This window comes from Egretta garzetta, unplaced genomic scaffold (genome assembly GCF_000687185.1).
Source record: "Egretta garzetta isolate BGI_Z169 unplaced genomic scaffold, ASM68718v1 scaffold471, whole genome shotgun sequence".
Classification (NCBI taxonomy): domain Eukaryota; kingdom Metazoa; phylum Chordata; class Aves; order Pelecaniformes; family Ardeidae; genus Egretta; species Egretta garzetta.
The window spans coordinates 86,181-106,628 of NW_009258629.1; the positions used below are offsets into that span (position 1 = coordinate 86,181).

At 36.3% G+C, this 20,448-nt stretch overlaps 1 protein-coding gene across 1 annotated transcript in view; it reads left to right on the forward strand.

The window, feature by feature from the left end:
- Positions 1 to 487: 487 nt before the first annotated feature.
- The window catches only part of NDUFS4 (NADH:ubiquinone oxidoreductase subunit S4), a 44,825-nt gene continuing 24,864 nt past the window's right edge, over positions 488 to 20,448 (forward strand). Inside the window, exons 1-2 of the mRNA XM_035903721.1 lie at positions 488 to 2,453; positions 17,089 to 17,167. Of these exons, the coding sequence (XP_035759614.1) occupies positions 2,452 to 2,453; positions 17,089 to 17,167 (81 nt within the window). The 5' untranslated portion in view covers positions 488 to 2,451. The remainder of the gene's footprint in view (positions 2,454 to 17,088; positions 17,168 to 20,448) is intronic.

Here is a 20,448-nt window from a genome sequence, read left to right on the forward strand (position 1 = left end):
TTTGCTGCCTTACCTAATAACTTCAAATTTTACCTCTTAGTTATCTGCAGCCAAAATTTGATTAAGGGGTATAATTTAAATAATACAGTTACATTTCTTTAAGTTTCATGTGAATTGGAGGAAACCAGAGGAGGGACCCTTAAATGTCTGTCTTGGTAAAGATTGCAATGTCTTCTTGCATTAGAGAATATGGGTAGGTAGGTCTGGGAAAAGAAAATTTCAAACAAATTTGTGCTGAACTGGGAATCAGCTATTTGTTCCAAAACCACTTGGAATGACAGGTTTTCGGAGAGTCCCTTTATTTCACAATGTGTTGCATTCAGGATACAAAGATGCTAATTCATCTTGCAGAAGCAGAGTATTTTGTATGTGCAGGTGTAATACCTGACCACACAGTCCCTGCATTTGTGTTACAGTTTGGTTTGGTTTGGTTTGGCCTTTTTCTTCAAAATAGTGTTGGCTTTTTTGTTGCATGTTCATACTAAGCCATATGTTAAAATAGGGCTTAGTAGACTTCCGGATCTGGGAAGACCAGCAAGCTACCCAAAGATGCACAAAGCTCTGACTGCATCTCGTTAATAGAAGCGCTGTTTAGCCAGTGCTAGTGCTAGCCAGTGTGACATTTTTGTCAAGTTTGGAATAAGTAGCATGTTGCAGTCGTTGTATTTCTTATTATTTTATCCAACTGTAATGCATGTCTGCTACTTACTCTGTGCGGGATAATGTTATGTGTGGTGTTACCAGGTTCAGACATCAGAAGCTTTGGTTTTCATTAATAAAAAAAAAAAATAGTTCTGCAGCGTTTAACTTCATGAAAATTAATTCCAGTGGCTAACTGCATCTGCAAACAGTACCTGGAATAAAATTTCAAGATATGACCAGAGGGAAAAGTTTTCTGAGGTTTTGTCCTTGCTGTGTAAGTGGTGCTTATACATAGTTTCATTTTGGTTATTCACAGAAGACAAAGACCTTCTAAAATACACATCTAACTTGAATTATACAATTTTATCTTGAATATCTATTTTATTTTTAATGCATATCAGAGAAAGTATGGTGAATCAGACTATCTTATAACATAGTAGTACAACTGTAAACTGAAATGCAGAATAAAACTCCAGGGAGTTTTTTTGGTCATTAGATTGTGGTGACATGGAGGTTTGGAGCAGACTCAAGATGAAAGGTGTAGAAAGACAAATAGACATAGCATGGGGAGAAAAAGATGAAAAACACTGCCCTTTGTACACTTCAATAACATAAGTTTAAAAAACTCCAGGCTACAGTGAGGGTTCATCTGATCTTCCAGACAGCCTGACACAGTAATTTGGAAGAAGTAGATACTTCATATAGCTAAGCATTTAATACATTTAAAACCCATTCCCTTTGACTCTGTCCACACTGTTCAAGTAATGATTGTGTGGATAAGAGAGGGTCTAGCAGCCAAATCTTGCATATTCACTGTGACTGAAAGCGTCATCGGTGGTTAATTTTTATAGTTGCATGTCCTTTGATGATGATCCTGTGTCTGGCTCTTGTGAAGGAAGGCCTTCTTACCCCATCAGTTTTGCATGATTTGAGGAAGAGAGGAGGAGATTTCTGGCAGGCAGGATTACTTGACTCCTTTTGCAGTACTTTACGTAGGATCTCAAAGTTGCTAATCCTTCACTGCTTGCTTCTGTCCTGTAAGAGTTGATGGGCCAACAGTATACTGTCTTATTAATGACTGGTGTGTTGTTTATGAATGTGCACCTTTAGTACGAGGTCAGGGTGGCTCTGGTGAACCAGACTGGTGTTTTAGTTTTCCTGCTTTTGGCTTCTCTATTTGGCATTATGGGAAGTAGAGTGTAGGAAATGAAAAGAGGAAGCTTTGGAAAGCTCCCATGGAGGAACAAAAGATGTTAGATGTAATGAAACATTGGAGCAATAGGATGTTGCTGTCAAAGTAAAGAATTCTGTCACAGATTAGAGAAGTGAAAAAGTGGAAAATACCATGTATCATGTAGTTTAGCTGCCTTCTAATGCACAACTTGCCTCCTAGTGAGCTAAGATCAAGACCATTCTTGTTCTGAAAGTTGTATGGGATTCCCATAATGTTTCTTAAAGTTTCAGGATTGCTCTAAGTGAGGAAGAGGAGGGGTGGACAGACATGAAACTAAGAGGCAGAAGGGGAAAAGATGTTGGGAGAGCCAAAATTTGAGAATGGGGGCAAGGGAGAAATGTGGTGTTCTGGAGATGGCTACTTTTCTAATGTAATTATGTAGGAGTAAGTAGAGCAGGCGTTACGACAGCAGGATGTTCCTGATGAGGCTTCTTTAAATCGCTGTTCATATAACTTGGAGTGACTTACTTTAATTACATTCGGTTCCTTCACTTTTGGAATTAGAAACCCAGAGGAGGAGGAGTGAGCCTTTTCAGCAAGAGAAGGTTTAATAGAGACAAGCAGACAGATATTTAATGTATGTTTGTATTGAAAGGTAACTAGTAAATAAGCAATGTGCGTGCTTCTGCAATAGAACAGCTGAAAGCTCTTCTTACCAGCTCTGTGGCAACTAGTCATTGTGGGCTCAGAACTGCAGGTCACTTGTCTAAAGCTTGGCATATCTTTAGAAACAGCATTATTACATGCTAGAATAACTTTTTCCATACATCTGCTGATTTGAGAACCAAATAATCTTCTCTCTACTTTGAATATTTGAAGAGGAGCAGAGATACAAATAAAAACCAAACCCACCCCCCCGCCCTCCCCCAAGCAACAACAAAAAAAACACCAAACAAAAAAAACCTTGGAGGGTAGCAGTGAAGTTTATTGATGCTAGTATCTTAAAAGAGAAGGACATAATCCTCTTCTTCAGGGATTAAACAATTTAAACTAGGTTCTGACACTGGGCTTGAAAATGACACTTTGTTTTCAAAACAAACCCCTAAACGTTTTTTATGGAAGAGGCTTTCATGTTGGTATTTCTTAATATAAAATATTTGGTATCTTAAAGTTTGAGAGAAATGTATATGTAGAACTTGTTACAATGACTTCAAGCACGTCTTTTTGTCAAATAAATGAAGGAATTGATAGAAAGATTATGAAATGCCATATGGATACATGGAGAAGGGTAATTCGAATGCCAGCTGTCAATAGAATTTCAAATCTATGCTAACGAAATAATAGAATTTGCTTTAGTGGTGGTGGTTTAATATACAGTGTTCTGTAGGTTTAACTCATATGGGAAGAATACTACTTTTGGGGTTACAAAAATGACCTTGGTGGTGCCTTAATGTAGGTTTGAGTATTATGACTCAATTAACGTTGTTACTCCATTATACATCTCAAATTAATGTAATTTTTATATATGATTGGAAAAGCCCAGAAGACAGTTGGGTTGGGTTGTGTTCCTGACTGATAGGAACTGTCACTTTCAAAGCTGTTCTTCACAAAAACAGGCACTATCAAAATGCGCCAGTGAGATTCAGAAGAAGTTCCAAAACCCAAAGTAACTTGAGAATTTAATTGATACCATCTACCTCAATAACGTGCTGCTTTGGTCTTTCACTCGCAACTAGACACGAGCAAAATCAGTATCTGATACTTCTTTTTTGGGAGGAAATAAAGGCAAATTAAATCAACAGTAGGAATTATTAAACAAACATATAGCTCTCAGTGTATTACACCAATGTAATAGGTCTTCCCTGTGGCACTGTGGGAAATCTCGCCTTTTCTTATGCACATATTGATGAATACTGAGGATGGAAACACTAATTACAGTTAAGACAGTTGATATTTTTAACTTTTATCTGCATTCTCAATTTTGAATGTTGCTTTTGCTGACATATTTGTATAACTTATTCTGTGGACAAATAATCCACTCAGTATGGTAGTAATTTCTCATTATCGCCAACCTTGTGACTGTTTCTGTCATTTTTATTTTTTTTAAAGGAATTTGTGAACTTTAAGCGTAGGCACAAGGTAAATTTCCAGAGATACAAAGGCGGTGTCACTATTTAATTCTGTCTGGGACTAACACACAGTCTTGTTCGTAGTTATTATGTTTTATGTGATTCTCCATGATGCAGTAAAATACCTGTTCTTAAACTTGTGCATGTTGGGTTCTCTGAGAGTGAATCATGTCTGATTGCATTTTTTTTTTTGTTGCCATAGGGCTTGAAATGAGATTTTTAGTATTTTGAGAAAACCTAGAAATTGAAGATATCCCACATAACCAGACAGCTATTGAATTTTCTGCTGTTGGACAAACTGTCTGTTGTAGATGTAATTGTCTGTCACTGAAGTGCTGAGAGGCTCATACAGTTAGCAGGGAAGCTTGAAGCTACTCACAAATAGTTTAAAAAAACTCCAAATTTAAAAAATCTTCTTTTATACTAGTAGTTTCAGTAAATTTGTATAATCCTTATGAGCTTATTGTTTTATATGTTTTATCCATGTGCATGTTTTGCTTTTTATGACAATACAGTGGATTTTGATAAACTTTCTAAATTATTTCATAAGGATTTGATTCTGTGTGTGTTACAAAGTATACCTCCAGGCTGTCTTAAGATCACATCCTTGATTGTTTCTAATAAAAGATATTTTTGAACTATCAGGAGGCAAGATGAACAGTTAACATTACCTTCTTTATAATGCATATTTCCATATTTCCTAAGAAATGAATGGCATATTTGTATCTGAGTTTCAAAGTGCAGTTGTTCCCTCCTGGCAGTATAATGGTATGTTTGGGTGCCATTTTATTAACAAGCCACTTTCTAGCTGCAGTAATTTCTGTCTGTTTGGATCTTCCCTTGACCTGTGACTGATGTTGAGGAAGTAAATTAAGTTTTGACTCAACTAGACTGTAGGCAGCTCCAGAATGTGTGTGGGCAAACAATTCTTGAAGTTGCTTATTCTTGGAGTGTTAACATGGAAGATTTCATAAACAGCTTCTATTCATTATTATTTAAAAATGAGTTTTGATGTATTTTATATAAAATATTTGAAGACCTGTCTTTTATGAATGTATATTTTATATGTAAATACTTCTGACGTTGTTGTTTGCTATCAGTCTAATGAGGTAATGTTCTACTAAATGTTAGTGATGCCATTTGTATTAAAGTGCAAACCAAAATTTTGTTGCAGAGGATAACCATTTGATTTTTCATCTTTTCTATATAGTTTTAAGTAGAGATTTTTATCGATATTGCATCTGATGTCAGTAATATTCAGAAGTACCATCTTTCATTATAAAACCAGAGATGAACTCTGTGGCTATTTAAAGACCCAAGAATAAACAAGAGGCTTACTACTTGCAGTAGAACCACTATATTTTAAATGAAGGAAACAAACACAGAGCTCTTCATGCAGTAGCTTTGACTGTTCTGTTGTGTATCCAAGGAGTATTTGTATGTGCTGCGTAGGTTATCTGAAGAGAAATTCTGCAGCAGTGATGTTTTGTCATATGTCAGTGTTGATTGTGCCTACCAGAGAAAGACAAATAATCTGGATGTTGTTGTCTGAACTGGAATTCAAGAATATGGTTTGCATTTGAAGCATTAGTTTTGCCTTAAGGGTTTAATCCACTTTAGAAAAGAGTGAGCAATAGCAAGTCTAGCAGTCTCCTTTCAGAGAGCTAATAGCTGCTCAGATAGTAAGAGTATGAAAAGAGACTAGCAAAAGGGAAGAATAGTACCAGTGGAGGAGGAGGGGGTCAGTGTATAAGTAAGAGTACAAGAGAACACACAAATAGGGTAGCTGGTGAGATTATTTTTATTCTCAAAGGTGAGTTCTCCAAAAATGCTTGGAAGGTGTGATTACATAAATAATAATAAATAATAGTAAATGGAAAGAAAATTAAGTAAGATAACTGTGGAACAATGGGGCATTCAAGCTTTTTTTTAAAGTAGATCTTCATTTAAGTAGCTTGGCAGTTTCATTATATTACTTTTGTAATGCACAATAATTTATCCTTCATCATTTTAAAGAATGCAGATGCTGGTATGGTACTCTCTAGAAGAAAGGATTTTTTTTTTCATAAACTAGTGCCATGTAATTGTTACTTGCACACAGAATAGCAGTTAAGGTTTTGATGTGATAATTTTATTAAAACTTCTGTGGGACACACTTGCATAAGTTGTTTACATTGCAGCCAACCATTTGTTTTAAGCTAAAGACAGATGTGTATTGCAGAAGCTAATTAATCACACTGGTACCCGCAAAAAAACCCCTCTGTGGTTAGTATCTTTTTAAAAAGATACGAGATTTAAGATTGGTCATTATAGAGAGACTACATAAAAATTAAGTCCTGGGCTTTCCTTGGTTGCAAAGTAATGAGGCTGAAAAAAAAGTGCAAATATATTGCATGTGCTGGAAAAAAATTGAATTTGATAGGAATTAATGACTAGCAAAGTGTCAGGGGTCAGCAAGGGCTGGCTGTTCCTGAAGGTAAGGCAACCTAGAAGCTGAGGGTGGTCCTAGCAAGGACAGTGCTCTCACTGACCAGGACACAGTCCCACTGCATCTATACATGAGGAGAGCTAGATTCTGGTAATAGAGTCCATCAACAGTCCCAGACACAGCGAAGTCATGAGCAAGGTCCAGAGTCCATCCCGAGAGTCCAGTGAGGAGGAAAAGGAACCAGAGACAGGATTGAAGACCAGCTGCAACTTGTCTGAACTCCATCCAGGCAACAGGGTCTGAACAGGACTGGAGTCATACTGCAGCTTGGGTGAGGGGTCTAGCCAGGCTCAGAGACAGGAGCCAAAGCCAGGGCTGGGGGTGGGTACACTTAATAATGTCACTCAGGCAAGGGCTGAAGACCCAGAGCTGATCTTAAATGGAGCTCCAGGGCCACAGGCAAAGGGGGGGTTCATGGAGGCCCTGGACAGCCATTAAGGGTCCTGATGCATGGTCTGACAGAGTTTGACTTCAGACTGTTAATATTAGAACACAAGCTGACTTGAAAACTCAAATTAGAATCTTGCATGTAAGATGGCACCATTGGTATATCTTCTCTGCACCTAATTCAGGAGACAAAAATTTACTCAAATATCATGGGAGTTGTTCCACTCAGAGGTGTGTGAAAAGGAAGTTGGAAATATGTCAACAAAGGAATGATGTGGGCAGGAGAACAATTAAAAAATGGGCTGTGGTGTGATTAAGGTGTGTGATGTGATGGAGAGTAGCTAAGGTACCTGATAACTGGAATGGCAACAGTTCGAAGAGGAGTCAAATACAGAAGCTTGATGTCAGGAAGGAAATTTAAGAGTAAGGTGGCTAAGACGAGGCAAAGTTGACAAAGCAAGGGACAAATAAAATCATATGCAATAATAATTAGCTATATTATCCCATTCTCGTTAGAACAACTGCTGAGAGCATACAGTTCTGAAAAGTGACCTGCTTCTGTATGTCACATTCCATTTGTGAGGCATTTAGCTGTCTCTGAGTGGCTTTTATGAAGTACTATGGACATAAATGAATAGGTAGCTCGTAAATACATTTTTTCATAGCTGCCCAATAACTGAGGCTTACTAACCAAATAGCTTCACTGACTTTTGTGAACCATTTATAAACCAAGATGTAGTTTTCCAGTAACACTTTAAAGGATTCTTTTTTATACTATAGTTCAGTAGTTTACAGTTCAAGTGTATGAGGGCATTAGATAAGAAAGATGTTGCCTTTATTATATGCCATGTTTTCCAGACCTTGCTGTTACCTTAGATTATTAGAATAAGTATTACTTAAGCCTGTAATTGCAGTCAAATAGAAAGGCTAAATCAAGAGTAAAGGATAGGGGTGAAATACAGGACCACACTATGCCATAAACCAGTTTGCAAACACAGAGAAATCTTTACTCTTTTTTTTTTTTTTTTAATTTTACATGATTCAAAGGCTCTTGTTCAAAACGCATGAACTTCCCTAAGACAGAGGTGGGTTGTGGAACATTAGTTTCATTCCTCACAGTTTTGGAATTGAACCCTTTGACTTTTGTTGTTCTTACTATAAAGAGAGCACAGTTTTTAGTTATTGTTTAGTTGTATGAATGCCTGGATGTGTATGTGTGGGGAGAAGTTTGACATTTAGAAAGCACAAACAGAGCAAATATGTCACCTGTGTATTTTATCTTTATTCCCTACATAACTTTTCCCTCTTCCTTTTTAAATTTATTAGGCTTTCTAACTAGGTAATGTAAAATTCAGCTGATAGTTGATATGGGCTGTGCAGCATTTCTAATATTATTTGCCTTTCGGCTGACTTGCCTACAAGAGGTTTCCACTGATTCATGGGGAACCTGCTGTTCTCAGTTTGTGATCTGAGGTTAATTTCTAAGATGAGGTCTTCTGGTTTGGAGAGTAGTGTGTAATGAAATTGCTGATCAGCAGCTGTACAGGTGGCAGTAGTTCAGAGCTCCTGTCACCTGACAGCAGCTGGACATTGTATTAAGTGTGTATTCTACATTGTAAAAGCAGCATACCAGATCTTTTTTCATAATGAGTTTTATGATTTCTACTACAAAAATATTTAAATAATTTTGGGGTCATTTTATTCTGCATGTTTTAAGCCCCTCTCCAAAACGTTTCTAGTCCATTTGCTGTAATCTGGGAGAGACCACTGGCATAGTTTGAATCACATGCATATGGAGGTCTAGAAGCACTGGCATGACTTCGTTCAGAAGTTTAGTTGCAAATAATGACTGAGTTCATGTCCAAGCACATCAAGAAACAGTCTGATACCAGCCTGGGACTTGCAGAGAACTGTTTTGGCACGTGCAGCACTCTCTTGCTGGTGGGCTGACTTGAACCCAAGCTAGCTCTGTAGATTTTTGCCTGAACTGTTCCTCAGCTCAAGCTGTTTTCATTGTGTGTGTGCTTGTGCCATACATGTACCCACCTAATTAATGCTCCTACTACAAGGCATAGCGCTCAAAAACGTGATGGAGACACCTGTGTAGTTCTGCAGGAGTAGGGTGAGCCTGGCTGTGCTTGCTGTCTGACTGTTTCAGAGCCTTCTGAAGGGTTGTGCTCGTCTTTGTTATGCGCCTGGTGCTGTCAGCCCAATTAGCTGGCAGTGCAGGCTTGGCACTAAGTCAGAGCTAACCTTCCTCATTCCTTGTTGACCCTGAGAAAGCTGTTTAAGTGAGGGAAACTGATGGTGGGCAGCTCCAGCTCTGTCTTAACAGAGCTGACTTTCATCCTGGGGACTTAACTGGAGTGCCAGGAGTGTCTGTAGTGCTCCAGTCCTATAGTAGTTCTGGAAGGACTGTGTCTGTGTTTGCACAGTGCTGTGGTTCAGCTGATACCTTGGTTGTCTGTAGATGCATCAATAGCACTTTCCTATCTGTGGGATAATTGAGGTAGAACCTAAAGTAGCTAAAATTTGATTCTTTTCTACTTAATAAAAGTGTTTATGATTTGAAAATTTAACTCATTCTAAAAGCAGGTGAACTTAACATTTAGCTTTGAACATGCAAACTAAGTTAGGAGTCACAAGTCAAATTCTTAAAGCTATTTTCATGTTTATTCAGTACTTTTATATGACCATTGCTTCTTTCCATAATGCCAATTTGCCTAACAGAAAAGCACAATCGGTTCCTGCCCTGTTTTCCAAACACATACCTGGAAAAAAAATAATACATTTTTCAAATTAACTTTTTAGCAAGTAGAAACAGTGTTTATATATATTTCTGTTTCAATTTTAATCTTTTTTGCCACTTAATACAGAAATTTCAGTACTTTTGATTAAGTTAGTTGGCATTCCCTTTATCCATTCAAAAACATAATTTACTGTATTTATAGTTTAACATCATTTTGTAGGCAAAGGAAAAATTATGATGTGCCAATGCTGTCTGAGAATGTAACTATTTATAAGTGGGGAACTTGCTTTTCCTCCAAATCCAAAAGTTACTCATGCAGTTCATACTACAAAATAGAACTACACGGTCTCCATAGGCAGTGTTTGGCATTGTATTCCATATTTTGTTTATGTTGGGATGTAATAAGAATAGTAAATATATCCTGGTAAAAATAAAATACCATTGACTCTGTTAAGTCTTTATCACTTTAACTACAATAATGACTCCAATGCCAAGGAAGTATTATCCCACTCTATTTAAGTTCATCTCTCACGAGTTCAACTTTACAATCTGTCTTTAGAAAAATGCATTATATTGGGGCTGAATACTGTGATATGTACTATATTTGACATCGTGTAACAGGCAATCATTAATGTCTGTATTTTTTATGAGAGAACATTATACTGATTTGTTTTTAGTCTACTTAATTGCAGTGTGTGACTAGGTTAGATGCTGTGGAAGTTCTGAGCTGGCAGTGTTTCCATGTTCTTTTTGTTCAGAATTTAATGTCTTTATCATGGCTTGTGTGCTGTAAAGCTTACATTTTTTCTTAATAAATGCCATAATATTAAAAAAGGTTGACTTTCTAAGAATAATCGCCTGTTCAATGTATTGAATAGTTCATCATGGCTTCTGCATATATGTATATTCACACCTACTGGTGCCCATGTCATTCGGTATCTGCATACTTAAAACACCTCTTAGACTTACTTCTTAATGACTGCCTTCATTTTTCATGCGGCACATGAAGTTTTCTTCAAGACTTTGTTTCATCTCTACATTATGATCTGATTACCTGTGCTGTGATATCTGGTTTTCTTTAACATATCTCCAACAGTTGACCAAAAGGGGGTGCTAATAGATCAAAGAGTCAGATGTGTTGCATAAAGAGGTTAAGGAGCCTTTTTTGTGCAATTAGTTAAATCTCAGCTACTGAATTAGATCAGGTAAATACAAGTTTTCGCATCTGGGTGTTGTGTAGCATGCCAGTCACAGCATTGCTTCATGGAAGGCAGATTCATGCCTTGTAAATATGGCTGCTTCTCATCTTCCATTAGGCTCATGGGGAATCCTTTGTGTCATTTCCAGAGGCTCGGTAGCAGGCAGTCTCTTCTCTAAGACTTAATTAGTCTTTCTGTTTATGCAGTTATAAAACAAAAGCATGTAGGGCTAAGCATAGGTTATTTAGCAGATATTTAAGAAATTCGAATTTGTCGAATTTTAGAGGTTGAATACAGATATCCAAAACTACCAATATAAATGTTCAACTCAGATGCCTTAATATCCTTCATCCTGATAATCACAAAAGACTTTTGCTGTCCATTTTTTTACTGTTTGGTTTCTCCAGTTTAAGAGAACTGGTTAATGGCATCAACAGAGCTGGGGCCTCTAATGTAAGAAGGGAAGAGGAGACATAAGTATGTCCCATGAAGCAAGGAACTCTGCTATGTCCTTATCCCACAGTGGGATAAGATGGTTGAGAGACCTGATATTGGTATGAATATTTTAGTGAAGACTGGAGAACTCCCACTGGCTTCTCAATGGACCAATTTATGTAGCAAAGATGTGGAACCCATTTGTGACTTTGCTGGAACAGCAGATGACAATGGCAGGGGAGTACGCGCTTCTTATGGAGGGCATGTGGTTAGATGAACTTAGCATTTGTTTTTCCAGGATACACAATACCTATAGAAATTTTTGAACTCTACATTTCACTAGTAGTCATCATTAATTCATTCCATGTTACTGAGCTAATGTAAGAGTATTTTTACAAGTATTTAATGAGAAGACCATGTAGTATACTCTTTGCAAAATTTCTGCTGTTTCTCCACGCAGTATAAAAAGCATGTAGATTTACCGTGAGACTCTGAAATAAAAGATTGTAGCCATAACCCAGTCTGGATGCAATATTCAAGTCTATGATGCCTCTCTAAAGAACTGTGCGCTGAGGAAGAAAAAATGACCTTAACCTATTTTAAATTCCTAAAGCTGAAACCCAGAAATATCACTGAAATGTGTTGTCTTCTAGCAGATACTGAAGCAGGGTTCATGCTGAAGCTGGACTATGATCAGATTGATGGTAAAGACAAAATTGTTATACAAAGTTAAGTTTTAAGTGAACTGTAGAAATCAGTATAATGAAATTATAATAAATTATAGAAATGATTACATTATAATAGTGTAAAATGATGGATCACATAGATCAAGTTTAAGGAATTTAAGTGTCCAACACAGTGGCATGGCGTGGGGAGAAAATACCACTTCCATGATTGCGAACCAAGTTACAGTTTGAGTGGTGGTCTCTGTAGGCAAAGGAGCGGCTATACATTCATGCCAAGTTATCCATGTTTGTGGAAACACACCTCCATATTTGCATGACAGGCTAACATGTAGAGAACAAAGAAGGAATCTTCCATTAAGAGAGTGACTAGGAAATTTGAGTGAGGAAATATATTTGGAGAGGAGGAGTGTGATGCCAGATGCATCTAAAGGAAGAGGCCCAGAAACACAAACTTCAGCAAGAGGAGAATTTTGCTGTCTGAGTCCCTGTGGACTAAGTGTGGCATCTTTACCAGCCATATATCCAGGAGTCCTTGATGAAAGAAAAACTTTTTATGGACTAGAAGACTTTGTGAAGGGTTGGTTATAATCCAAGAAGCTGCAGATTACATTAGCCACATACATTAATGTGGGACACTGTGGAAAGTATCTGCAACATCATGAAGGACATGGGTGACTTTTTTAATAAACTTTAATTTTACTTTTGTCTACATAATTTTGAAGGGTTTTAAAAGGCTAACTATTCTAATAAACCCAGGCTTCTAAATTTAAAAGCTTATTTGTTCGTCACTAGGAAGCTCACTGTAAGAAACATGTTTGGGCAGATCCACAATGAAGCTGTGGCCAGCTTGGAGTCTTGTCATACTTTGTTTATTAAATAGTAACTGTGAATGAAATTTTCTGATCTATGTTTTGAATGGGACATTAATGAGCCTAGAAGATAACAGGGTTTATTGTTGCTAGCTGTTCCATGTAAAACTTTCTGTATAGTATCCGAACTTTAGAGTTTTATTGCTCATCTATTTGTTATTATTTAAAGTATTCTGTGTATAGTAATTTTAAATCAGATTTTGATTAGTCTTGGTACAGGGTAAGAAATGAGACTTCCATCTCTTAAGGCTTCATACCAGGCTGTTTCAACAGGGAAAAAAATGCATAAGCAGTAAAAAAGAGACAAAACAGGAAAATGTGGACCCATATTGCTTATAAAGAGAAAGGAAGGAAGCAGATTACCTTTACAGCGGTCAGTAGTAGAAGAAAGGAGGAGAACCTTGTGAGAATGGAACTGTGAAAAGAGTGTTTTATACTTCTGCAAGTTTATCTGTCATAAAAGCAACCTAAGGTCATGGTGGATGTGGGCAGAGGCAAGTATTAATTGGGAATTTAGTGAGAATTACTTTACTGTTGAGACCAGAATAAAAGGTTTAAATGGAGTGGTCACTTAAGTTATTTAGATTGCACATTCATTTGATTTGAAGGTAAAATAAATGTTGTAAAGTTTATATAATTTCTAAGGGGAAATTTGAGTGATTAAATGATACTTGTTGTGGGAGTTTGAAAAGAGATGATTTTGTGAAAGAGGTCTGTTTCCTGGTTATCTCCTCAGTTAAGTGCCTGACATTAGGGACAAACTTGCAATGAAGCCTGTTGGAAATCAAACAGGCGCTCTGGGAATCAAGTAACACTTACTACTATTTAAAAGTTAATAGTATTTCAGGTGACATGATATTTCAGAGTTGCTGGTATTTCTAAGTTCCAGGTTACTTTCCTATGAGGGGTGCAACAAATAGAAATATCAACAGCCCGTCATCTTTAAAGCAAAACTGGTATTTTATGTATTTTTACACAGAGGCACCTCCATGGACTTACAGTTCACTTTCCTAGTCTAGTCCAAATGCCAGTTGTCAACCACTCTTCAAACAGGAAGTTTTTAAGGAAAGTATGTTCTTTCCAACTCATTGCAATCCAGGGATGGACAGAAGGCTGGACATTTAAGAAATGTGCAAGGCTGCAAATTCCAGTAACAGTTGGGCTTTTTCCAGAATGGTGTAGTCAAGAGAAATGGCTTTGAAAAATAATGAAGAGGAGCAGCAGTTGACTTAGGTTAGTAAACTGTCCATCTGCTTTTGCAGAAGAAGAGCTAAAACATCATGGAGAGCTGTAAGGTCTGATGCCTTGCAATTTATCCCAGTTGACAGAAACATTTTGTGCAAAAAAACCAGCTCCCTCTTGTGCAAAAAAAATCAGCTCCCTCTTTATGCAGTGTAGCGGCATCTCAGATAGAGATTCTGCCCACCTTTAATCAGGTGGGATTTCTACGCTGCTCTTGCCTATTAACTGTAATGGTATGACATCTCTTTAATTCTTTTTTCTGCAATTACAGAAATTTCAAAAATGAGCAATCGTCTGAGTAAAAATGATGCCAAATGACATAATGCTGAGTGGAAATAATTTTGCAAGGGCATGGCATTTATACTTTTCAAAGCTGATCAATGCATTTCCAAAACAAAAAAAACAAAAACCAAAACTGAATTGTCATAAATTTTATTCCGAATTCCATTTATATTACAAGAGAAAGTGTGATTCTGATCAGCCTTATTACTTAAATCCTCACATACTCAAATCTTTACCTATTCATCAGACCTCTCCACAGAGCAAGGTTCAGAGAACTTCTGATTTCATAGTTTAGATTATTTCTATCCAGAAAGGACCAATTTGATTTCATAATCCAATGTCCTTATGTGGCCATATATTATGTAGTGTGGTGAACACTGTATCACATAAAATTCTAGAATACCTGCAGAATATTACTTTGATACTAAAATTCCTGAGTGGGGGAGAAACTAATTTTCTTATTACAATGTTTTTGCCTTGCTTAAGGTTGGAAATTTTGTGGATTCAGCTATTTCACCACTGGAACTCAAGTGCAGTGCTGCTGTTCTGAAGTCCTTTAGGATAGCGATAGGACAAGAGGAACCTGCCTCAAGTTGCACCAGGAGAAGTTTAGATTGGATATTAGGAAAAATGTCTTCACCAAAAGGGTTGTCAAACATTGGAACGGGCTGCCCAGGGAAGTGGTTGAGTCCCCATCCCTGGAGGTGTTTAGAAGACGTGTAGATGTGGTGCTTAGGGACATGGTTTAGTGGTGGACTTGGCAGTGTTGACACCTGGACTCGATGATCTTAAAGGTCTTTTCCAACCTAAATGATGAGCCACTTCTTGTAGCATACTGCAGTATCTATCTATTCTGTTTTTATGATGTATTGTTTTACATGTACAAATTAAAAAAATGACAGCTGTGTTGAGCCAGAAGCTCTGTGGAACAGAGATTTTGAGCTAACAGAGTAGTTATCATTTTGATGTTTGTGAAATTCTTGTGCTCCCTTGCACTTGAAAACTTCACTTTTTTTCTTCAAAGTACCCTTCCCAACAGATTTTTTGATTTTTAAATAGGAATAGATGGGTCTGTCCATGTCACAGTTGGGTGATTCTATAAAACTTGTGCTTTCAGTTTGTTTTTCATGATGTGGAGATTTTTTGAAGTTGTTATTGGCAAATGGAAGGTAGTTTAGTAGAGAGTAATATGTATTAGATTTGTAGGAATCTGCATTTTAAATATTACTGAACTGAACTTTGTTCTGGTTGCTTAGTTTCAAAAGATTCTTGTGGCTTTCTGTATAGTCACGAATTTCAAATTCCTTTCTACTGTAAGTTTTACCTCCTAAAAACTTCATCATGCTAATATTGCCTGAAAATTGAATGATCATTTAGTTAATGTGTTAAATCCAGTGAAACTAGATTAATTAAATGATCAAGTTCATATCTTCACATGCATTCTCATCAGAATTGAGAAAAATTAGGGAGGGATTTGAGGTTAGAAGACATGGTAGATGCATGTGTTTTGGAGACTGTTTCACCAGTTAGGTCTTCTTTCCCTGGCTTAATAGAATGTGGTAGAAGATACACTTTTTTAATTCTACAGATTTTGAATGATTGTGTGCAAGTTATCTGGTCCTGAGACACCCTTCACGTTTATTGACTATTTAACGGTTATAGTTTATGTGGGGACGGGTTAGTTTGGATAGTATTGCAGATTTTCTGAAAGTCTTGGAATTTGGCTATAAAAGCTGTGGTGTTTGTAAAGTAAACACGGTAAACATTACCACAGTGTTAAATTACTAGAAGTGTGGTTGTAAGTATCTGAGAGACAAAAATCTCAAAGTTCATTTGCATCTGTAAGTGTGTCTGGCTTCCCAGATTAGGTAATCTTCTGAAGAACAGTTGAAACGAAAGTGGCTTTGTCCCTCCTACTGTTCAGTTGTCTATATTCTTGCACCTTTGTGCCTCATTTGTTTAAAATTACCTTCATTAAACGTGAAGCACACTTTCAGGTCAGAGGATTGGGCTTTTTGGCTTGTTTCACTTGCTGTTGTATTATTTTGCCAAAAGATGATTTGTACTTAAAGGGCCCAATCCCGACACCAGTGACATAATACGAATTAAGGGTAAATTTTACTTCTTAATTCAGTGCTGTGGAAGTGAGTCCTTTGTTTCCATCTGTACCTACAGGTTTAATAATTACTTAAGAAGAGTAATCATGTTTCTTGGAAACTAATAAGCTGCCCATCTTGATTTAGAAATGAAGCAAAATAGTTGTGAGCTTTGCCCACTCAAAATCAGAGAGTGTTGTTTGAAGTATCAGCTTAGGGTTTGTTTTGTTGTTTTTGTTTTTTGGGGTTTTTTTATTTTATTTTGTTAATATTCTGTTGTTGAAGTGTAGAACTGGAGCTTTACCATTACAAACAGATTTAGGATTTTTTTCCTGTGATGCCATCGTTTTAAGGATCAGAGCTCCAGAGTGCTTGCAGCAGCCTTATATTTTTCTGTCTGTTCGTGACAAACCAGCTACTGTACATTCATATAGAGCAGTACAGTCCTTGCCACTGGCAGTCTCTCTGTGACAGAGAGCCTGTAGGCTGACATAAAGTGCAGCCTGTTGTGAACTGCTAAGTGGGAGTCTGCCAAAAACTCAGCAGACAGAACTAATTGGGGAGAAAAAGGATTTTTGTGCCCTCATCTCTCCCTCTTCAATTTTTTTTACAAGACGGATATTGTTAAAGTAACTTGTTTATGTAAGATTTGTCTGCCTCTATTTTCTCATTGCATGAATCATTTTTTAACTTCAAGTCTTGCACCGCAGGTCACTGAGCACTTCCACATGGCGGCTGGCACAGGACCAAACTCGAGACACGCAACTCATCACAGTTGATGAAAAATTGGTAAGGGTTTTCTACTGCATACTGCTATGATACAGCCTTCAGGGTTATTTCTGCACAATAGGCATTCAGTATGGTATTCTGCGTTCTTCCAGGAAAGCCGTATAAATGTGAACTACAAAGCAACAAAGCTTCATACATTTTTAAAAGGGGAACATTAGTAAAACATAAGTATGTGAAGGAAATATGGCATTCAAAGTATGAAGCAATATAAAATGATGAGTACCTTGTTTACTATTACTACGTTATGGCCAAGGACAAGTATGAGCTGTAATTTATAACAAGTTTGTTCTTTTTGAAATCTGGGTATATTTTCTGTGTAGTGAAATTATACAGAATTTGCCAGCTTCCTGAAATTATCTTTGTTAGGACCCATATTACTAAAGAAACTGTAAGGAAGCATCATGCAAGATTATTGTTACTATGCACATATACTCTAGCTTTTGAATATGCATGAAGGTTAGATTACAACTAGGAACAAATGCATAACATTCTTCTACTAATCAGTAGCAGATCAGAAATTTGGCAATCTTTTCTTGTAAGTTCTTCCATAATGTGTGGTCTGTTACTCTAGATGCAACTTGACACTTATGTTTACATTATTCAATAGTATAATTTTTGTAAGACTTATGGGGGGAATGCGTCACAGCAAAAGCATGCTTTTCATTGGTTTGCATGTTGCCTTTGAATCTTCAGGAAAAAAAAAATTCCCATCATATGTTCCAGACAGTTCATATTGTATGGATTTTCATGTATCCCTGAAGCTATATTAACTACTTTATAAATATAAATTCCAAACATTTCTTAATTGAGCATTTGTAACAATAACTACAGGTTGAGACAGCTGAAGTTTAACAGGCTATTGGAAAAGAATGCACCTACTTTAAGAACTCTTTAGGGCTTTTTTTCTCATGCTTTGTAATGTAGATGTAGCAATAATGATCTACTCATGGGTAAAAAAAGTCGGTTCTTTTGTAAACTTCTGAATTTAAAAAGCAATAGTGTAATTTTAGATTTAAAAATTAGGGAAAAAAATAATACTGTATTCTAGCAAACATGATTGTCTTGCTAATCTAGTTGCATAACTGGGGATTCAGGAAATTTTGTTTAACGTACAAGAGTTCACGAGTCGCTATGTAAATAAGGTTCGCCAAGACAATAGACCTACATTTCCCTAAACAAATTATGAATTGTGTTTGATTATTTTAGCACTGTTCTTCAACATTAAAAAAAAAAGTCAAAGTAAGAGTTTTTATAATGCCTGAATTTACAGTATCAGATTTCTCTGTCATGAACTTGGGTGATGGATACGTAGATCTGAAAGACACTACAGTGTAAAGACAGAGCCAAAAATAAATACTCTATCTTCCATTTTGTATTTAAATGTACTTTATCCTGTCTAGCTGTGAGAGTTTATACTTCAGTTAAGTTAAAGTGATACTAATTTGAAATATAACTGTTCTGTTCTCTTAGTGTTGGTGTAAATGCATTGTAAGTTAAGTGGTTATTTCTAATGTCATTATATGTTCTTATCAAGTTGAAGATGCTGATACCATAGTTGCTGGGGTTTTTTTGAGATCTCATAGTAGCAGCCATTGAATAGTTTTGTTTAATTTTGATACATAAAATGTGTCTAAATGATTATTTTATCCTCAGATCTTTCAACTATTCAGTTAAATGTCAGACTGAATAGTATTTTCCTAAAATACTCTGCATCTAGGTGCACATTCTAGATGCACAATTTTTTTTTTTTAATTGTAGGGCCTGAAACAAAATGATAGAAAATTGGAATATTATTTTTAAATCTTCATTTGTAGATTTAGTTAGGTTTTGGAGAAGTTTCCATAATGCCACAAATTATCCAGTAATTGATGTTCTATTAATGGGCAGAAGTTTATATTACATTAGCAAGGCAAATCTTCACAAAGAGGTTTGATATGGTTTTCAAATCTTTCAGGATTCTCTGGACACCTGTTAAACGTCATGGAAAAGCTGAGTACTGTATTAACTTACTTTAGGTTGTTGCAGTATATTTCCTAATGTTAAGTAGAATTAATTACAACCTGTTAAAATTAATTTAACACATTAAATAAATTTTCTCATTTTTAAATAATGTTGCTAAGCAAAATAAAGCTATTATTTCCATGCAAGTTGTAATTAAACTGTATTCCAGAAATTGATGCTTAACTTTTAATTAAAAAAGACCCTTCCTCTTGAGTTACTGCCAGTTATATACATCCTATTGTTGGAAATTATTAAATCATATTTTGATGGATATGTTGATTTTGTCATACTTTATTTTTTTTTAAAAAAGCCTGACATCACTTTATGGGTGTTTTTATGTGCATATCAGAAAGAGGAAGCAAGAACAGACAGAAAATGGGATATTATTATCCTTGTTTACCTTACTCCTCTTGTAATGGATTTTGAAACTGAACTCTTCTGTGAGTTGATGTTTACAAGGCTAAGAGAGTAGCTGTGGTTACTGAAAACTTTTAACTGCATATTGTAGTTAAATTAATCTGTCTATTTCCAGTGCTTTTGTAGACCTTTTATTCCTATGTGTACATACATATGCTAGAACTTGATCAACAGGGATTCCTTTGAATTATCTAGAGTCCCATTTGGTTCTGTAAGTAATAAAATATTCCTTGTCTTGGGAAACGCAAATGAAATAGAAGGGGGAAGTCCATCCTGACATTGAATTATTAAGCAGTAGTCGGTCACCTTCTTACTGCAGCCCAGCATGTGTTGAACACAACAGAAAAATGAGTTCTAATAAAATAGTAGAAAATACAGTAGTTTAGACCACATTCATTTTTCATATGAGAAAAAAAGTGGGACTCTTAAATATACAAGGAGTTAAATGCTGAGCTTGTATAGAATACATGCAAGAACGGATATCTTTGTCTCAGTTACTGGCTGTTTTCAGTGAATATTGAATAAAATAACTTTTAATGAGCAGTTAAATCCGAATAACATACAAAATGAACAAAGCTAAACAGAAATACAGTTCTTGCATCACATTTTGAATCTCTGGCCGCCAATTAGGTCATATTCCAAGAGTCTGGACAAATAGCTGTGTGAAAAGTAGTCTCTCAAGACCCTGCTCGCATTAGGAAATTTGGGCTATAGAGGACAAAGGCTGTCGGCAGCAAATCTCCCTCAGGTAATGTTCCAAATGATTTAACTGTTTGTGTGTATGGAATAACATAGCTTCCATCATCATTATAAAAAGCTTCAGTGGTTTTACCTAAAATGTGGGTTTGAACGGTTTTAAATTA